Here is a 19,948-nt window from a genome sequence, read left to right on the forward strand (position 1 = left end):
TCTACTCCTTGGCCTAAAACATCATGGAAAAGAAGCATTCTAAAATCAAAGACACCTAAGGAATTGTTTACCAGTTGGTAGTATCTTCTTGCAGTCTTAACAGAGAACTCCCTTCCTCAGATTGCTGATGTCGCAGCTCGTCTTCAGAATCTGAACAAACATAAGAATCCCATTAGACATAAACACCACACAGTATTTCAATCACACAAGCCAGTACCAGGGGTAAGTCAAAGTTAATCCTGCAGTGATAAGGAACCTACATAGTTCTTTAGGAATGCAAATAAAACATGCAGATTTCAAACACACTTGTGATTTTATGGAAGTGACATTACAAGCAAGCGGAGAGGCATCCTTACAAACTCTTCTGTGAGTCAGCAAGGCCATCAGCTATCCATGATCACAAGCATCAGAAACAGAGCATTGCATCTCAGCGTTACTGAGTTAAGTTACACAGTTATAGCACCAAAAAAAAAAATAAAAATAGAGCATTACATCTCTGCATTACTGAGACAAATTACAAACAGTTGCAGCAGAAAAAGTAGGTCTCAGTCCAAGTTTTATTTACAGTGTCATATCTATTGCGCACAGGGAAAAATGCTTAATTGCTGCAGCTTTCATCAGTTAAAGACAAATTTGGCCAATGGCAGTTTTTACCTTTTTGAACTTACTCTAGGATTACTTAGATTTCCTGCTTCAAAACTAAGTTTCTTGTTTAGCAAATTAGTACTTGTGTGGTCAGACAGAACAGTATTTCCTACGGAAACGTGGCACTGAGATCTACTGCAAGCATTTGAAGGCATTCATTTGGAGCAGGTTTATAGAGCAAACCTTTTTTTGTATAGTAATAGGATGATGAACTGGCCCAAAGTGACACATTTCTATTGTGGTAAAAGGTCCATAAGCCTTTTCCATTTGGGGGTTTTGTAGGCGGCTTCTGTTTCAGGGATTTTGGCTGATTTAAATACTTGAGTGTCGTCACTTAACCTGTCTCCAGTAAAACCACTGTTGTTCCTACTTCAAGTATTGTTCCTGGTACCAGAATCCACCCTGTCAATCTGTCACATCTCAAGGGTTCTTTTAAAAGAAGTTGATCTTCCCATTTTGTACTACAATTTTCTTTCTGCTTCTACAGCAGAGTCAAGCACATTCTGCAACGCATCTGTTTTTAGCACAAACTTGGTTTAGAAATATAAAAACCTTGTCATGTTAAGGATATTTGCAGATCCAGCCAGAGGCATGAAATATTCAGTGTTAATTTGTATTCAATCAGCTCTCAGCAGCTCCTCTTGCATCAGATAATCCTGATTAACAAGCATTTAACAAAAATATGCTGCTTTGCAGTGAAATTTCTAATCACAAAGGCCACGGTATTACTTATTTGCTCCAGCTTGAGAAAAGTGGAGGGAAGGGGATGAGCTATGCAGTATCAAGGTTGGGGGGGATTTTAGTCACAGCGAAAACTATCATCAAAAGATACCACCCATTCCCCCCCAAAACAAAAAGAGAACCTTGCGACCTGAAGAGCACAGCTAGGAGAGGAAAAGTCAAGGACTATGAGTTTTTATGCAAAATTTAATTGACAAGTTGAATATAGAAGATCTCATGTTGGAAGGGACCCATAAGAATTACTGATAAAATCAATAAAATAAAATTAAGGGATCCTATTTGCAGCTACACTGAAGCAAACAGTTGCAACAGTTAAAAAATAAAAACAAAAAAAAGTGATGTTAGTCAACAGTAACTTTTGCCAATTTGTCTCAAGGCAGTATCTAAAGATAAGCAGGCGCCTGGCAAATTAATGTTGGGGTGTTTTTCCTGCAAATGTTGTTGTGTGAAGCACTACTACTCTCTTGCACATAGGGAAATCTAAAAAACATCCAAGGCATCTTATTCAGTTTGGTAAAGTGAATTCACTTTGGTAAAGCCCAGGCTTTGTTTTAACAATTGTTCCACTACACTGTTTCAGTCCCTTTCACTCATGGTCCTCCTGCCAAGCAACTGTATAATGTTAAGGATTCGGTTAAAACGTTCTGAATGGAAGCCATAAGGTGTCACACTCACACGCGGCTTGGTGAGCTGCTGAGCAGCAGCACCATCACTGTCTGCAGCCCGGTAACAGGATTTGAAAGTTCTGCTGGCTGAGTGACCATTTATGCAATTGCAACATGTGCAATTTCCTTCAACACGCTCAACAAAAATACTTCCTTCTACCCTGCTACGCTACAGTACGAAAAGCTTCCTACTCAGTACCAGAGAACAGATGATTTTCAAGCATGATTGATCATTTCATTAAACAGAAAACTTGTGCCGCACTTTCACTGCACCAACTCACATTATCACCTTGTTGCCAAATTTGAATGTTTAAGTTTCCTCATAACTACCTGAAGTTGCATGCAGGATTTTGTTTCACTGAAAGCGGTGTCTAAACCTGCTGGAGACACTTCTGCCCTTCCAGCCCCACGCTGCTCTGCCTTGCTCCCTCTCCCGGCTGCTCAGCATCTCCCATGCTGTAGTTCCTCCCTGACATCCTGCAGAATAGCCTTCAAGTAAGAAAGGGAAGCGAGTGCCAGCAGCTACAGCTGCGTAGCAATTCTGGATGGGAAAAGTCAATGTGGCAACACAGCAGTAGGTACAGTGGGCTGGAGGGATCGTGGAAACATCCACGTGCAGAGGAACTATGTGATCTGCCAGCGCTGGGCAAAGAATAACGTCTGGTGTGACAGGAAGAACTGGAGAGGAACTGGGCTGCTGCCGAGGCACTGGCCAGGAGCCACCGGGCAGCACTAGACGTCGAGAGGACAGGGGTGCCCAAGTGGGGGCACATGCAGAAAGCTGCAGACTTGTGGTCCCTTTGGAAGATCTCCCCAGCTTTGAAAGCAACAATTCCTTATACGTGATCTAGATTAATCCGGTTCAGTTGACAAAACCTGTCATGGGAACTTTTTTTTCTTCTTTCTTTTTAAATAACAGATCCCTAAATTGTAACCTACAGTATAAATAACACAGCTGAGAAAAACTAAGTAGCTGCCAACTTAGCTTTCAGTCAATATTTGTTCAAATATTACATTTCTTTACTTCAATAGGCGTTTGTGGAGTAAATTAACACTGTTTCTTTGACAGGCTAATGAGAATAGCAGGTAAACAACGAAGAGTAAGCTCATTCTCAGAAGATATCCTTGCTTGCCCTCCACACGCTGTGTTGGCATAGCTTTGTAGGATGATGAGTTCAAAAGAAGGAAGCAGACAATAAACCTACTTGTTCCCAGTAAATTAGGGAGACTTCAGCTATTCATTTAAGCAACCATCCCTTACTTCATTAGTTTTGTCACTTAAGGGGAAGGTGGAATTAAACTCTGAAGTATAGCACCTGATTAAATCTTGTTCTCCGTGTAAAATTCATGCTCAAGAAAAATATTAGCCATAAAGACATAAAGAGTCTTCTGTGAATCGCACGGTCTTCATTTTTCTCTACTGTACAAGTTTCAACAGGCAGAATCACAGTCGCTGCTTCCCAAGCCTACAAGTTTTGCACTCATTTAAGCTACAAGGAAGAACACTCCTGAGAAATTTATTAACAGCTACGTTCTCAGCAAAGAGTGGCAAAGCCAGTGACACAGAGCTTCACAGGTTTTACTGAGAGAGTCAGTATACTCCATGCAAGACAGTTTGCTGAAACACTGTGGCAAATGGGTCGTTATTGCCAGATACAAAAGTTTCTAGGTAGGGGCTTCAAGTTATCTTAAGGAATTTTCCATCCTTTCCCACCATTAAAGCAAAACTGCCACTCACAGCCCAGGTTAGCCCCGGCTTGGACCTGGCTGTAAATCTTCACCAGCAGGTAACAGGGATAAATCCCAGCTGAGATGGAGAGGGAAACGAAGGTCAAAGCATTTCCTTAAATTCTGCATAAGCCCTCGACTGCCGACCCAATATCCTGCGCTCCAGTTCTCTGCATCACCCCAGTCGGACACTCGCCTCCCAGGGACGCTACCAAGGCGACCATCTGGGGTGGTCCGAGATGCCGTTTCATTTCCTCTGTGATAGGTAACTCAGCTTCTTCAAAAGCCCAGAGAAATGTAGATTTCACAACTTTATACGCAAGTTATTTCCACTCAAAAGCTTTGTCTAAAGTACCTTTAGGAGTAGCTCTACGGAGCCTATATACCCAACACTGCTGTACAGATATGAACTGCATTTAAAATGTCACGTTACACACATCATCTCTGCCTGTGTTTAGCAAAGCCTAGAAAGCAGAGAAAAGACAGCAATGGGGATTTAAGGTGATGTTTCCTCCCCAACACAGACTGCAACAGAACACTAGCGACAACAGCCCATCAACAGGTTAAGACAGATCTGAAAAGCGGAGTATACAAAACAAGTACACAAAAAAAATCATAAAGATAACTAAGTGTCAGAAGGCTTATGGTAGCTTATGAAGAATTCTGTTGCCAGACAGAAGACAGTACACAAATTGCGCAAAGTAATCCCTGCAGAGCTTCTGCCAGGCTATTCTTCATAGTAAGGCAGCAATGAAAAAAAGAGGCAGAAAGCAACACATCCAGTGTCCTACAAAGACAGGAAAACCTATAAATATCAGAATTCACAGATAGCTCCATGTCAAAAAAACAAAACAAAAATACTTGTTTGAGAATTTTATCCTCACTAAAATGATACCTACTACTCCCCCCCCCTCCCCTTACCAACATATATTGCCAATACTTTAGTTTTCAATTGAAAGAAGAAATTCTCCTGTGATTTGAGGAATTGGTGGTCAGAGAACTATTAAAAAATCCCCAGTAATTATTCTAGACAGCTGAAGAAGTAAGTTCTCATTCCTTTATTTTCAGAACAGCAATGAAACTGAGTGTTCAAGATCAGAATAATGATACTAAAACTCAATAGTTCGAGCTTCAACTATACATCATACAGTTAATCGCAATGATGCTACAACACATTACAAAAGTTAAAAGTATTTGCTTCCAGAAGACCACCCAGCTGTGTCTCCAGGTAACATCATAGCACTCAAGAGATACCCAGACCATTTGCAACATCAAATCATTACTTTTCTTCATTCACCCGAACAACATCAGTTACAAGGACTTAAATATGATATTCTTTACAAGTTCGAGCTCAAAAACAACAAAACACGTTCATGCAGTAGAAGCTAATTTTGTGTGTACATGAATATTGTCCAGTTAAGAGATGCAAAGACAGAGATGGAAAAGACTCACTCACAACCTTCCCTTGTCCCCACAGTAAACATTTGGCACAGGTTTCAAGTATTACCAGTCCAAAAACAATGCATTAACTGAAGTGTAATTTCCCAAACAGAACACTGACCAGCTTTTCACAGAATCTTCAGAGTTGGAAGGGACCTCTAGAGATCATCTAGTCCAACTCCCCTGCTAAAGCAGGATTGCCTAGAGCACATTACTCAGGACTGCATCCAGGTGGGTCTTGAAAGTCTCCAAAGAAGGGGACTCCACAACCTCCCTGGGCAGCCTGTTCCAGTGCTCTGTCACCCTCACCTTTGTTAATTACTCCAAAGTCACAGAAAGGATTTCCAACTGTGAACACTTTCTCCTGTTCGTGCCGTATCTCAGTTTTCAAACACTGGACTTGACATTTTGAGCTCAGTAGTGTTGCACGGGTTAGCAACTTTTGTTAAAAACGCAGGTTTTCAAGATAACTTTAAGTATTACAGAAGGACTGAATCACAGAAGATGACTACCTTATCAGCTTTTTTCAATTATTATTTATTAATTACAATTGGTAATAGTGTGTGCTCTAGATCCAGGGGAGTTTGCTCACACTTCAGAAGTTCTGACTACCATCAGACCATTTCTTACCTTCAAGCCTTCATTTACCTAGCTTCTTAGAGCTTTAACCTATGCCTACATTTACTGTAAATGCAGCAGTACGAAGAATGTAGCTCTTGTATAAACCAAAAAAACCTGAAACTGCTAAATACCTATTCCGTTTAACCATACAACGAGCATATTCCTCTGTTTCAAAGGCAAACGTGGAAGTGGAACTGTAATGATGCCCATCATTTGAATACTCTAATATAAGACAGACTGTTTAACTATGGATAGACAAGAATATACTTGAGGCAGGACTGAAAAAAAAAAAAAACATAACCAATATTTTCTTCAGTTCCTTAGAGCTACTCCTCAGAAAGTGACTCAAGTCCTCAGAGTGACTCAACACAGCGATGAAGAGGCAGGACACAGATGATGTTCTCCAGATCAGTTATGGTACAGGTTTCCACAGCAGGGTGAAAAGGGCAGGTACAAACAGTTACACACAGACTGAAGTAGGAGTAATCTTTTCCTACTCCTGATGAGAGGGTACTCTTGACACAATACAAAGGAGGAAGGCAATTAAGTTTAGAACACGTAACTTAGAAAAAGCTGGTCAGAAATGCACAATCCTTGCAAGAGCTCCGGTAATTCTGGCAATCGTTATGTCAGGAGCAAGTTACTGGTAGGTATGCTTTGACTCAAAAACTTTTAGCCATATAGCGAAACGGGCACAACTTGGAAGATTTCTTCATTCTGAAGTACAGATGCCACTTATCTTTAGCCCCTAGATTTCTGTCAATATATATGTTTGCTCCTTGGATACACAACACCTGACCAAGGGACTGAGTTCCATTGTAGAAACGAGGAATTAACCCATGGAATGAACATCGCACCACACCTGATTTTTCTGCTCTCTACAGAGGCATAACAAAAGAAGGTCCCTGCATGACCAGAGCGAGCAGACCAGCAGGACTGCTTTCAAAGAGCCTACTTTAATGGCTAAAGGCATAAGCCATCTACATGAACTCCTCAATAAGTTAAGGCTTGTAACGAGAGGACAGAAGTTGCACATCCCAACTCCAAGAACAGTTTAAGGTTTCAATTGGACAAAGATCTATTGTAAGCAAAGACTAAACATAAAGACTTTCCCACTCCATACAAATTCCTTCTCACCAGGTTCTTCTGTGCTTAAGTCTTTCCTGGATCCACCCCTTAAGCCCCTATTCATAGTGTCCCAGCTTCAGCTGAGCAAGGCACCAGCCTGGCTCACAAGTAGATGTTGAATTCAAGACTCCTCAAACAGAGATTAGCCTTAAGTTTCCCTTATGCTGCAATCAGTAGGTTATTATGCCAAAGAGTCTGACATTTAAAAACTCTGAAGGGGGAGAAGACAGAAGCTCTGGATCTGCAGAGTTGGTCAATATATCCTTTTTTTTTTTCCCCGTTTCCTAATCAGCTGGATTTAGACAAGCTTGTTATCTAGCCCACAGAGAGGCAGGCATTACTTCTAGCTCTTAGCCATGTTTACAGTACCTAACTTTCTCTATCTGATGTGTAAATAGCTTAAGCTCTTAGCTTAAAGAGTCTGAATGATCTTTTTAGGATCCAATATTTACTTAAAAAAAAAAAAGATACTGCAGAGCTTATGTCTGAGACCTTGAGTAGGAAGTCTCACCCCCAGAAGGTTGTCTGCAGACTATCTCAGCTTTTACATCCGCTTCTCACTACAGAGACATTAAAGGCAACTGGACTCCTATTTTTACACAGGAAATCTGATGAACTTTAAGCCATTCTTACACTCCCACATCCTCCCATTTAGGTCTGCATTGAGAAAGCACAAGATCTTTGTTCAAAGCGTACTTGCAGATGCCATCATCTCCAGAGGCATTTTTCCCTACATTTAATGTGCATATTACAACCTCAGTCAAAACAGGAGCACAACATTTTTTTCCTATATTACCCTATATTTGGAGTAACGAAGCATTTAAGAACAAGTCTTATATTTTTCTGCTGAAGTGAAATAACAAACACCAACATTCAAATAGTCACATACATGTTCTAGAGAGTGCAACAAGGGAGTCAGTTCATCCTCTACAAATCAAACTTTACCCTGGAACAGCAGTCAAGTAGGAAAACCCCTACTTTTATCTACAGACTTGTCACACTCCAAAGGTTTGTTGCTACTGTAACAGTACAAAGACTTACTTGGAAGACTAACAGATTCTGCAGTACCATTTTCCATGAAGAAATGCAGTCACAAAAATGAAGTTAAATACATACATGATGCACTGTATTACATGAAGTCCACATAATAATATAAAATTCACATTGTAGAATCATGCCCAGCACAATTCCAGTAGACGAAGTTGCTGTACGTAAGTAAGACTCCAACAAGAGACATGCGTACACAACAGCTTCCCTTCATCCACTCACCATCACGTTTGCAAGGGAATGCAAGCACAGGCAAACAGAGTATCTTCAGTGCAAGCACTGCACCTACCTGCAGGCATTAAGACAAAGTCATAGGACCAATCATGGAACGGTCTGGGTTGGAAAGGACCTTAAAGATCATCTTGTTCCAACCCCCCTGCCATGGGCAGGGACACCTCCCACTAGACCAGGTTGCATCACAACTTGTCTGGGCAACCTGTTCCAGTGTCTCACCACTCTCATCATAAAAAATTTCTTCCTAATATCCAATCTACATCTCTCCTCTTTCAGTTTAAAACCGTTACCCCTCATCCTATCACTATACTCCCTGACAAAGAGTCCCTCCCCATCCTTCCTGTAGGCCCCCTTTAGGTACTGGAAGGCTGCTATAAAGTCTCCCTGGAGCCATCTCTTCTCCAGGCTGAAACAACCCCAACTCACTCAGCCTGTCTTCACAGGAGAGGTGCTCCAGCCCTATGGAGGAGTAATATTCAAGAGTAATAGAATAACAGTCATAAGTGGTCCTAGTAAGTGTAACTAGACTTGAAATTAAGGTGCCTGGATCCTGCAATCTCCACATTTAGATCAGGGACTCCATCAGCAAAGTGCTTTCAAACCATGTGACAAGAGAGTTGCTCTACAGGTGGAGCGTGCTTTAGGCTGCTTCTTCATGAGAAACCCACAGGGCCCTTACCACAGCATGCAACCAGAGCATAGGCAGTGCCACATATGAGGTCCAACAAAACGAAATGCAGAGACTCCCAAGCATTTCAGAAAGCATTACATGAATTGTGTAACCGAACCCCCCCCCCCCCAAAAGAAAAAAAAAATCAAGCTCCATCTCAGCAAGAGGTATAAAGTGCAGCGTGAGCACATGCACCATAGATACCTGCCTTCTAGGAAGAAGCTGGATCTATCACGTGGTGCCATAGTACTCATCTCTTCAAGGACTATGATTCAGTGCCTACAGAGCTGTACAAGGACTATGATTCAGTGCCTACAGGGCGTGTTGGATTTAGTACAGATGGACAGATTAATTGTACACCGCATACGTGTCTGGCTGCTGACAGGAAAAGGCTATACACACACACAATTAAGAGCACTCAGAGATGTTAAATCATCTGCTACAACAGGATTGATTAAAGCCTTCTTGGCCTCAGATTCGCCCAGTGCAACTCCAGAAGTCTTTTGTGTCATCTCCATTGTCAGGAGTCTCAGAGTACGTGAAGGTGGTTAACTTCCACGAGAGACAGGGTTTAGTTCGAGACTTGTCATGCCTAGCACGGGCTAGAACAAACATTACCTACTATGGCGTTATTTGCATTGCCATTCATGAACTTCTGGAATTTATCAGGGACATCTCATGTAGCAAAGACACTGACAAAGAACTGGATGATTTATGGGTGTTCTTACAGCAGAACCTCCTATAGCAGGAACTTTCCACCACAGCAGACATTTGCCAGCAAACTTTGAATATCGGAATATGACAAAAACAAGACAGAGGAAGTGAGACTACTTACATAACAATATATTTCATTAATAAAGATACGCTTGTCACTGTGGCTAAACCAGAAAATCACTTTTGCCTTATGGTACTGTCACAAACAGCACAGAAAGCATACTAAAACGGGCAAGCCAATTTCATAAAGAACAATGCAAAACCCCTCTGGCTGACCAAGAGGCTTTTTTTTTTTCTTTCAATAAAAATTAATCTGGCTTTCAAAGATTTAATAACAAGACAAACATTAACTTACCCAACGTCTTATCACCCAAATTAGAAATGGATGTTGGCCTTCTGAGTGTCTTCCTCCCATATTTTTGTGGAAATTCAGTTATTTGCTTAAAAATACAGATATCAGCAAAAACAGTATTTAGAAAAACCTCAGACTGAGATCTACCAGATCTGAAAGAAAGGAAGGTTTTCACTTGGATACACTTTCAGTCACTGTATCATTGCAGAAAAACTAAAGGAGGGAATTTCACAGGGAATTACTAACCTTGCTGCTATCTTACAATCATGTTTTATTAGCAGTTACGCAACCACAGAAACTCAGTCTAATGTTGCAGTAACTGGAGAAACGCACATTTGATCCTTGTTTTTAACTACAGACTTCCTATTTGCTTTCAGGTAATTAACACAGCTGTACCTCAATTTCTTATCTGCAATGAGACAAGACATGCAACACTAAGCATGGCAGGACTTTAGCTAGGCGTGTAGTCTCTGAATTCTGCTCCAGCAAGAGTCAGTAAGGGTGGCACTGGATCAGTCTTGAAGGAGATAAGCCTAGACGAGGCCTTTTAGCGACCCTCCAGGCAATGGGTGAGGGTACGCTGGGTGAAGCACACACGCAGCATGTCTCTGAAATGTCTGCACTACTTCACATTACAAACAGAAGTGGCTGAAGCACTGCAGACTCCAAAAATTGGATACGCCATTCCCATCTGGCAAAGATATTCATGTTAAACTCTCATGCCTCAACCTGAAAAATAATGGATGCTATTGTTTTACTGCTGAAAACCTAAGCTTCTTAATGTCTTATTATCTGTAAGGCCCAACTACTCATTTGAGATAGTCTGGTCTAATCCTGGACATAACAAACCGTAACTTCACTTCAATATCTGCATTGTAATTCTACCCATAAAATCCTTTATTAGGACTATTTTGATTCAAAAAAACATCATGCAGATGTCCCAAATTGCTGATCAAGTCATCCTTTCACAGAGGTTACAAGTAAACATAATAAAAGGAAAAGATACACACATTAAACACAACATGCTTGAGGAAACGAGAACAAGTTTCATTCGGGTCAACCAACTGCAACACTGGTTATTGATGGAGTATTATACAGGAGCATCACAAGACATAATGTAGTTACGTACTCATTAAAAAACAACATGAACTTACATTAGGACAACCTTCTAAGATGAAAAATGAATGTAAGAGTACAATTTTCATTCTCTAAGTGTACTTAAATCTGTAGAAAAAACTGCTCTCATGGGACACCTTAGATTTAAAGATAAATTTGTGGTGTTGATGACGATGTAGAGCTAGACTCAAGCCATTAACAGGATCCACAAATTCCATCCTGTCTTATATACTAAGAGTCTGAAGAATAAACCACCCCTGGAAGGGTACAACCAGCTTCTTGGTTTGTTGGTCAGCCAGAGTACTCTCCAAGATCACGAACACCACACTTGTGACACAACTGACAACGCATACAGTAACAGAGAAGTTACCAAGCAATTTATAAAAACACGGAAAAATACTTTTCTCAAGAAGCTAGGCAGGGAAACAAGCCTAGCTCAGAAAGGTGTTCTCTCTCTAACTCTGGGTTCCATGTCACATTCTTAATAGATAGCAGAGACCATTACCAGCTGCACTTTCTTTGCCAACTTTGAAACCTCCAAATAAAACGTACCATTCTGCAATGAAGGGGCTTCAAAACTCGTAACTTTAGGGATATAGAACTTTCCCTAGATGACATCACATCCTCTACTGATATTGGAAAACTGCACCGAACACAAAGGACACTGACAGGAACAAATTCATGCTAGTTTTGAGAAACGCTGAATTTGTAAGGCAGTTTTCCGAGCCTCATTCCCTGCTTTTCCACATATACAAAACCAACACACAGTAGAAAATTAAGCTATAAGGAAACAATGTCTTTGTTACCATAAAACCCGTACGCATACTGTCAAATTTTGATTATCATAAGGAATTATGAAACAGTATTTTACAGACATTTAGTTTCTGCCATTGCGCTCTCTGCCCATAATAGGCAAGAGCTGCTTCAGCCCTCACTTATGTCAAGATCACTGTTCCAAAAAGGTACACTGGGGCAGGGCCAAGCCACTGAAACAGATTTATTTCAGGAAACAGTTATAACCTTTCTACTAGCAATAAAAGCTACTACCTAAAGGCAGTGACTCCCAACTTCCTCCCAACTGCAGCTATTTCTACTTTGTCATAAGCCCACACTTCTCAGGCCAAAGGCAGAATACTCACACTTTGCTTTCTTTCAGACCTCTATGTCACTGGTAAGAGCAAGAAGATGGAAAAAGGGATCATTTCCCAGCACCCAAACCCCCAACTCAAGTAGAATTAAATCATGTTTACACAGAATGACATAGACATTCAAAAGGCACACAGGTGAAAAGGAGAAGTGTACTGAAGTCCCGGCAGGGACCAAAAAAAAAAAAAAAAAAAAAAAGAGAGACAGATCAGTCCGCTGATGGGTATACCTGAGCTAGACCAGTCCGCTGATGGGTATACCTGAGCTAGACCAGTCCGCTGATGGGTATACCTGAGCTATTCTACTCTTCTGAATGCTTCTGTTGATGAAAAGGTTTTCAATACAGTCACTGTACTCTAGAGTACCCAGGGCTCCCACAAAGCCGCTGCCTCACACACACAAAAGTGCTCTGAAATTCCTGGGTTCAAATAAATTAATATTTCATACTATCAATTTTATGTGCAAAGTTCAGTTGTGTGCTACAACTGTGTAAGTAAATAAAATGCTTAAATATGGGACACGCATTTCCAATCTTACACCACTTCAGATATTTCCAATGGAGAAATAAAATGTGAAGCAAAGAACCCTACACAACTCCATCTCTCTTTACACAAAATTAATCTAAATATGTTTCTGTTCAGCCTGCTCTGGGTGAACCTGCTTTGGCAGAGGGGGTTGGACTGGATGATCTCTGAAGGTCCCTTCCAACCCCTACGATTCTGTGATCATAATAGTTTAGTGTTTTAATCAAAAAAAATTATCACTGCATTTTATCAGAAATCAGTTCCACAAGTTTTTTTTAATAAAATGTTTTGAAAGCTTAAGAATTAGCAGCGGTTTTAATGTTATATTGTGTCACTGTTCACAATTTTGAACCTGTCAACAGCAAATCTCATCTGCCATCAAGTCGCACACTTACCCTCCACAGGCTTCTCTGATGTGCAAGCGTTGTTATCAGAAATATTCAAATCAGTAAAGAAGTCAGAAGTGTTGCAACACAGTCCAAAGTCACTACTATAAACACCAATCCCAGCAAGCAAATTTGTAGCTTTTAGTCTTTTCCTTAGCCTGAAGCCCTGTGCTGAAGAATAAAAACTTACTTCTAGCCTGTTTACCCTTTAAAAATGCGTAACTGGATATTTTAAGGAAAAATGAACACTTTTGAAGTGACTGACCTTCAAGACTTTGTTTCTGCTTTCCAAAATTCTAAACAAGTCTACTTTTCCCTATTTACAAAATAGATACTCAGAGACTAAAACAGACACTATTATAAGTTAGAGAAACCAAAACCTGTCCCCATGCATAGATTATTTTTTTTTCCATTTCTGAAGGCAGAGCGCAAACAGTTTCAGAGGCTCGGTTTAGTTAGGAAACAAAAAACAGTCCTACAATTATTTGAGGAAAAGACACCAAGCCAAAATAACACAATTCTGGGATAAATCTCCGCATATGGAAGCGAGTCCTTCTTCAAAGCCTCGTGGGCAAATTATTCAAATATGAGGTCAACTATGACCTTACCTGAGGTGCTAGGGAGAATGAAGTAGCTGCAGCTACCACCCCTGTTTTTATAAATCTCCAAACTCAGAACTATTGAAAACGTTAATTTATATAGCTGTATTGTATTAAGATTAAGTGCAGGCAGGCTTTCAGCCTAAAAGGGGAAGTTCAGCAAGACCTAATATCTGCGCCATCCATCTAGAATAACGTACTTCTGGTTTTAAAGCATTCTTTAATTTACACAGTCTCTGTATAGCTGTCCTCAAAGAAATGCAGAAAAGTATTCTTTACTGGCAGAGAAGTCTTGGCAGTTTGTTCCTTTCCATGGCAGAAAGGAGATAAAAAAATCAAGACATGCCATTCCTGGATGCTTTCAACATTGAGACAGCATACAAACTGTAACAGCAATTTTGTTGTACATATATGAACAAGCATCTGCAAAGAAAAAGGGTGAATGAAATACCTCCTTGTAGGTGGAGGGGAGTGTCCCATTATATCCTAAAGTGCATACAAAACTAATATTAAGTAAACTGGCACAAATGCACAGAATTCAAAGGCAGGCATCAAGGCAATCAATCCCATGTTACTTCTGAATTCATACTGACAGCAGAGATTGCTTGTGACAAAGATCACAGGATTGTATTTATCTCCAAACTTTTTATTTAAAGCATTTGCCCTCACAACTTTGATGGGAGGGCATCCTTTAAAAGGTATTTGCAAGACAGTAAGTGGTTCCTAGCTTAAAGATCCGTTCTGTTATGAGACCTGAAAATGCCTATTTCCCCTCCCCTTCCCAGAAAAGAAATATCAGTTGGCATGAATTACCAGCTTTTTTTCTCCCCCCTTAGACACCATGTAAAAGCAGGAAAGATGCTGGAATTTCATAAGACAGGTACGGACGTAAGACTTTCAGGCCCCCCGTGAGTAACTTGTCAGTGACGGCAGTTTATCGAAGTTGGATTAGTAAGAATTATTGCTGCTTCTTCACAAGCCTGATACCCTCAGAAGAAAAGCCTTGATATACACACTTAAAAAACTGAAATTGAAAGTGAACATAATGAACTATAACCATTGACAAGAATTGCTACAAATTTATTTAAGCTTAGAAGCAGCTACTAGACAGAGGTAGTGGTAGGAGGTAATATTAACCACTTTATCACCTGTCCCCATTATCTCCCAGGGGGAGACAGGAAGACATATCTTTTACTGCTGTAAAACACAAAAACGGTAGCTGCAAGAAAGGAAATAAAAAAAAAAATCAACATTATAAAAATTGGGAGGGGGGGAAGGCTGTTGTGCCACGAATACAGAGCCACACTATAAATGAGAATTGTAACTGGTTCTTATAAAGCAGCTGTAGTTATGGGTTGGGTAGCAGCCTGCCCTCTTACTGGAGTAAAACTTCCATCAACTTCTGTGTTACAACAGAGGAATTCTGCTTGTCAAGGACTCGCAGGATTTAATATTCATATACTCTTACAGCTTTCCTCCATCTAACCATTAAAAATAATCTCAACTTTCTTGTTGGCATGTTAGAGTCACAACTATGACTTTCAACAACCTTCTCTTACTCTGAAGGTTTTACCATTTTTACAAATAATCGTGCTCCAGAGTAACTCCAATCCCAAGAATGCACAGCCCTCAACTCAAAGCATGACAGTCAGTCAACACATTACTGTTATATACTCAAACAGATTTCAGTTTTGCTTTGCATTCTTATTCAACATTCCCAACTCCTAAGAATAAACAAAGATTTATCTCCCATTCGCCTTATCCTTTAAAGACTGTAACAGCACCAAGATCGTTAAGTATCCAGAAGTTTCCCAGAAAACTCAGTTCTGTCACCAGGAACATGATGCTCATGCGACGAGACCATCTTATCTTTTGAGTTTACAGACCAGAGATTTATCAGTGAGTTTTGTTTTTTGTTTTGGGTTTTTTTTTTTAAACCTTCCACCCTATCTTTCATACAGCTTAGCCTAGTCCTCCTACTTAACATAGCTTCCAGCTATATCATGGGAAGAAAAATACTGTCCACTCTCATGAGATAATTGTAAATGTAGCCATCTAAAGTCAGATCTAATCAAATGGTGCTTAATGAATAATGAGATACAAAAGAAAAAAAAAAACTTTCTCAGTGTACAACAGAGATAACGGCAAAAAGAATTTGCTGGAATATGTAAAATTTTTTTCATTTCCCCAGATACCATTTATAGTGCTACACCAGTTATTTTAACAGTAGCTAGCACAATAATCCGCTGTACAGTTGGAACAGCAACCATTTCCTGCTCATCTTTACACATACGCACAAAGAGTTGCTGCTCAGCAATAGAAATTCTTTTAAATTATAGAAAAAGTCATTAACAAATACTTTTTCCAAATTACTGTTTCAATTACATACACAATTTATGTCAGTTTTAAACTAAGATAGGGTTTAGAGTTTTGGTTTGGGTTTCTTTGTGAATACAAAGCCACTATGAAGATAGGCCTCCCAATTATCTTTAAACAAAACAGTCTGTCGGAACTATTTGGGGATGCTAGTACTTATCGCAAGTTTGCTTTGAGACAACAGGTTAGTAAAACAAGGTCTTAAATAACGACTATAAGCCACCAGACCAGAAAAACATCTGAAAACAGGTTTTTCCCAACCCATCACTTACCAATGAGTGTCGCAGAATGGTAAAGGTTGCAAGGGACCTTTAAAGGTCATCTAGTCCAATCCCCCTGCAACGGACATCGTCCACTACATCAGGCTGCTCAGAGCCCCATCCAACCTGACCTTGAATGTGTCTAGGGATGGGGCGTCTACCACCACTCTGGGCAACCTGTTCCAGTGTTTCACCACCATCATCATAAGAGATTTCTTCCTTATATTTATAGTCTCAATCAACCTTTTATTTTTTTTTCCTAGTTTAAAACCATTACCCCTTGTCCTATTGCAACAGGCCCTGCTAGAAGATCTGTCCCCATCTGTCATATAAGCTCCCTTTAAGTACTGAAAGGCCACAACAAGGTCTCCCCAGAGCCTTCTCTTCTCCAGGCTGAACAACCCCAACTCTCTCAGCCTGTCCTCATAGCAGAGGTGCTCCAGCCCTCTCATCACCTTTGTGGCCATTCTCTGGACTCACACCAACAGGTCCAGGTCTCTCCTGTGCTCAGGGTTCCAGACCTGGATGCAGTGCTCCAGGAGGGGTCTCACCAGAGTGGAGTAGAGGGGCAGAATCACCACCCTTGACCTGCTGGCCACGCTTCTTTTGATGCAGCCCAGGATACGCTTGGCTTTCTGGGCTGCAAGTGCACACTGCTGGCTCGTGTCCCGTATTTCATCCATGGATACACCCAAGTCCTTCTCGGCAGGGCTGCTCTCAATCCCTTTGGCCCACAGCCTGTATTGATACCGGGGCTTGCCCAGACCCAGGTGCAGGACCCTGCACTTGGCCTTGCTGAACCTCATGAGGCTCACAGGGACCCACTTCTCAAGCATGTCAACCGCAGCACTCAGCTTGGTGTCGTCCGCAGACTTGCTGAAGGTGCGCCCAACCCCGCTGTCTGTGTCACTGATGAAGATACTAAACAGCACTGGTCCCAATACAGGCCCCTGAGGGACACCACTCATCATGGATCTCCACCCGGACATTGAGCCATTGACCACTACTCTCTGGATGCAACCCTGCAGCCGAGTCCTTATCCACCAAATACTCCACCCATCGCATCCAACTCTCCATTTTAGAGAGAACGATGTTGTGGGGGACCGTGGAGCCCTTCTCCATTTACAAACGGCAAGTCTCACAGGGCATCTTTCCTCATGGGCTCACTGAGTACTTGTGACAAGAAATCGTCTTCCACGAACTTCAAGTGTTTCCCTGGCCTGCTTGTCACAGCAGTGTGGTATTCCCAGGGGATGTCTGGGAAGTTGAAATCTCCCCTGAGGACAAGGGCTACCGATCCAGAGGTTGCTCTAAACTGCCTACACAGGAACTCCTCAGTGCCAGCATCCTGGCTGGGCAATCAGTAATAGACACCCATTACACCATCTCCTTTGTTTTCCATCCCCCTCATCCTCACCTACAGGCTCCCAACCACATCACCCCTAACTGTAAGGGCCGTGCAATCAAACCTCTCCCTTCCAGCTAGTGCAACACCTCCACCTCTCCTGCCTCCCCCAGGCTCCTCAAGAGCCTGCAGCCCTCCATCCCAGCACTCGGGCTGCGGGACTCATGCCACCAAGTCTCACTGACACCAAGGAGACCACAGCCCTGGGAACTGACCAAGGGCGTTTGCAACCACAGCACCCGAGAGCTGCCTGGAGGGGCAGGGGACACCCCAGCCCCCCTTAACCCTTCCCCTTCCCATGAGGCACTGGGGAGCCTGGTCGGGGCAGGGTGGAACACTGGGAGCACCTCCTAGGAGATCCCCAAACAAAAGGCCACAGCCAGCAACCTCCGTCCTCAGCAGGCAACAGACCTAACGGGCCACGAAGCAGCCAGCACTGCGGCTCCCACTGCACAGCACCCGAGCCCCACCAATGCCCTGCTTGCTGCAGCCTTTTCTCCAGCCCAAAACCTTCTACCCTCAAGGTAAGGATCGACCCCGACCCCTGCAGCCTGGGGATGCGCTTGGGCCAAGAGCAGAGGTGACCACTGGCCATCGCTCCCGTCTCTCTTTCAGGCTCAGAGAACCTGTGCCGACTGTCTGGGCAGCAGCAGCCCTTCCCTGCGGCCCGGGCACCCCCGGCGTCCCCAACAGGTACGGCACCTTCAGCATCCCCAGCACCTCCTGCCCCCCGGCGTTTTTGGCTCGAGGGTTCAGCAATCCTGTGCCAGCATCTGTGTCCTGCCCCTGGGTGACGCGTGCCCAGTAAACACAATTTACAGAGAATTTCCCAAATACTTGGGGCCATCTGTCCCATTTCACCTCCTAGAAGGGAGTCTCCTACCCCGTCTGCAACCCTGTCCCCCTGGCACAGCAGCTCACCCCACAGGGAGTGCCTGCCACAGAGCTGGGGGACATCAGTGATCAGGGCCACCTTGGCGGGTGCCTCTGGAGGGTCCCCCCAGCACAGCGTGACTCCCACTCACCCATGCAGGTCTGCAGGTGGCTCCATGTGGCTGCTGCTTCCATCCCCATGTCTCCCATATCCCGTGGACAACCACCAGCTTGTCTCCACCGGCCACCACCACGCTTGGCCACGGCGTTCCATCTCTGCTGGGTGCTGCCCCATCCACCCTGCAGGGGAGAGCGGTGGCCCCAGCCCCGCCGGTGCTGCCACCATGCTTCCCAGGTACGAGGATATGGTGAGGCAGTTTGCTCAGCTGAGCCTCTCCGACACCACCGCTGCCGCGGGCACCAACGCTCCCCCAGGCACCCATGTCCTCAGCCGCTCTGCTGACGCCCACACCACAGCCATGCGGCACCCAGCAGCTGACCTTCCACTGTCTGAGGAGATGCCAGTGGATCGCTCCTTGGTCACCCAGCTTGGGCCCAGCTGCGTCCCCATGCCCGGGTACCCTGGTGGCACCGGCGGAGCCATCTCCTGCAACATCGGCTCGCTCTCCCTGCCGGCAGAGCTGCTGAGCCCTGATTACAGCATCCCCGAGACCTCCAACGCACTCCTGAGCCTCCAGCAGTTCAACACCATCGGGATGGGGCCCCAGGAGCCATGGTGGGATGTGGGGACCGGCTTAGCATCGCCCCAGCCTGGCAGACTCGGAAAGCGGGGGGAAAAGTGAAAGAGCACCTTTCCAAACCCACCCAGCAAGCGAAGGGCTCTCGCAGTCAGCACTAGGGTGGGAAAATGGGATTAAACCCACAGCAGGGGTGAGCTAGAGACGGGAGGGGTACAGTAGGAAGTGGGGGTGTAGTTGGGGGGAGGTATTATAATATATTTTAGTATTTAGATAAGGATTCGAAATATATTAAATTATATAATTAATATAACTATTAAAAATATTATAAATAATATTTATTTATGTATGTATTAGGTATTATAATAGTTTTCATGACATCTTTTACTCTTGTTTTTTCATGTGGGTGGGTGTCAGTTTTGGGCATTTGTTTAGGTTGTTGTTGTTTGGTTTTTACTTGTTATAAATTTTAGTTCATTAGACTGCCCATACACCTGTCTGGGGAAAATACCTCACCCTTCCTGTATGATGATTAAGAAGATATCTTTGTATGAATATAGAAAACACTAACTGTATAACA

The 19,948-nt window shown here is 42.9% G+C and overlaps 1 protein-coding gene across 1 annotated transcript in view; it reads right to left on the reverse strand.

Annotated features, from left to right (window-relative positions):
* The window catches only part of CYRIB (CYFIP related Rac1 interactor B), a 76,803-nt gene that overhangs the window by 42,436 nt on the left and 14,419 nt on the right, over positions 1-19,948 (reverse strand). The window contains 1 exon segment of the mRNA XM_063327534.1: positions 72-150. Coding sequence (XP_063183604.1) covers positions 72-150 — 79 coding nt within the window.

This window comes from Chroicocephalus ridibundus, chromosome 2 (assembly GCF_963924245.1).
Source record: "Chroicocephalus ridibundus chromosome 2, bChrRid1.1, whole genome shotgun sequence".
Classification (NCBI taxonomy): Eukaryota; Metazoa; Chordata; class Aves; order Charadriiformes; family Laridae; genus Chroicocephalus; species Chroicocephalus ridibundus.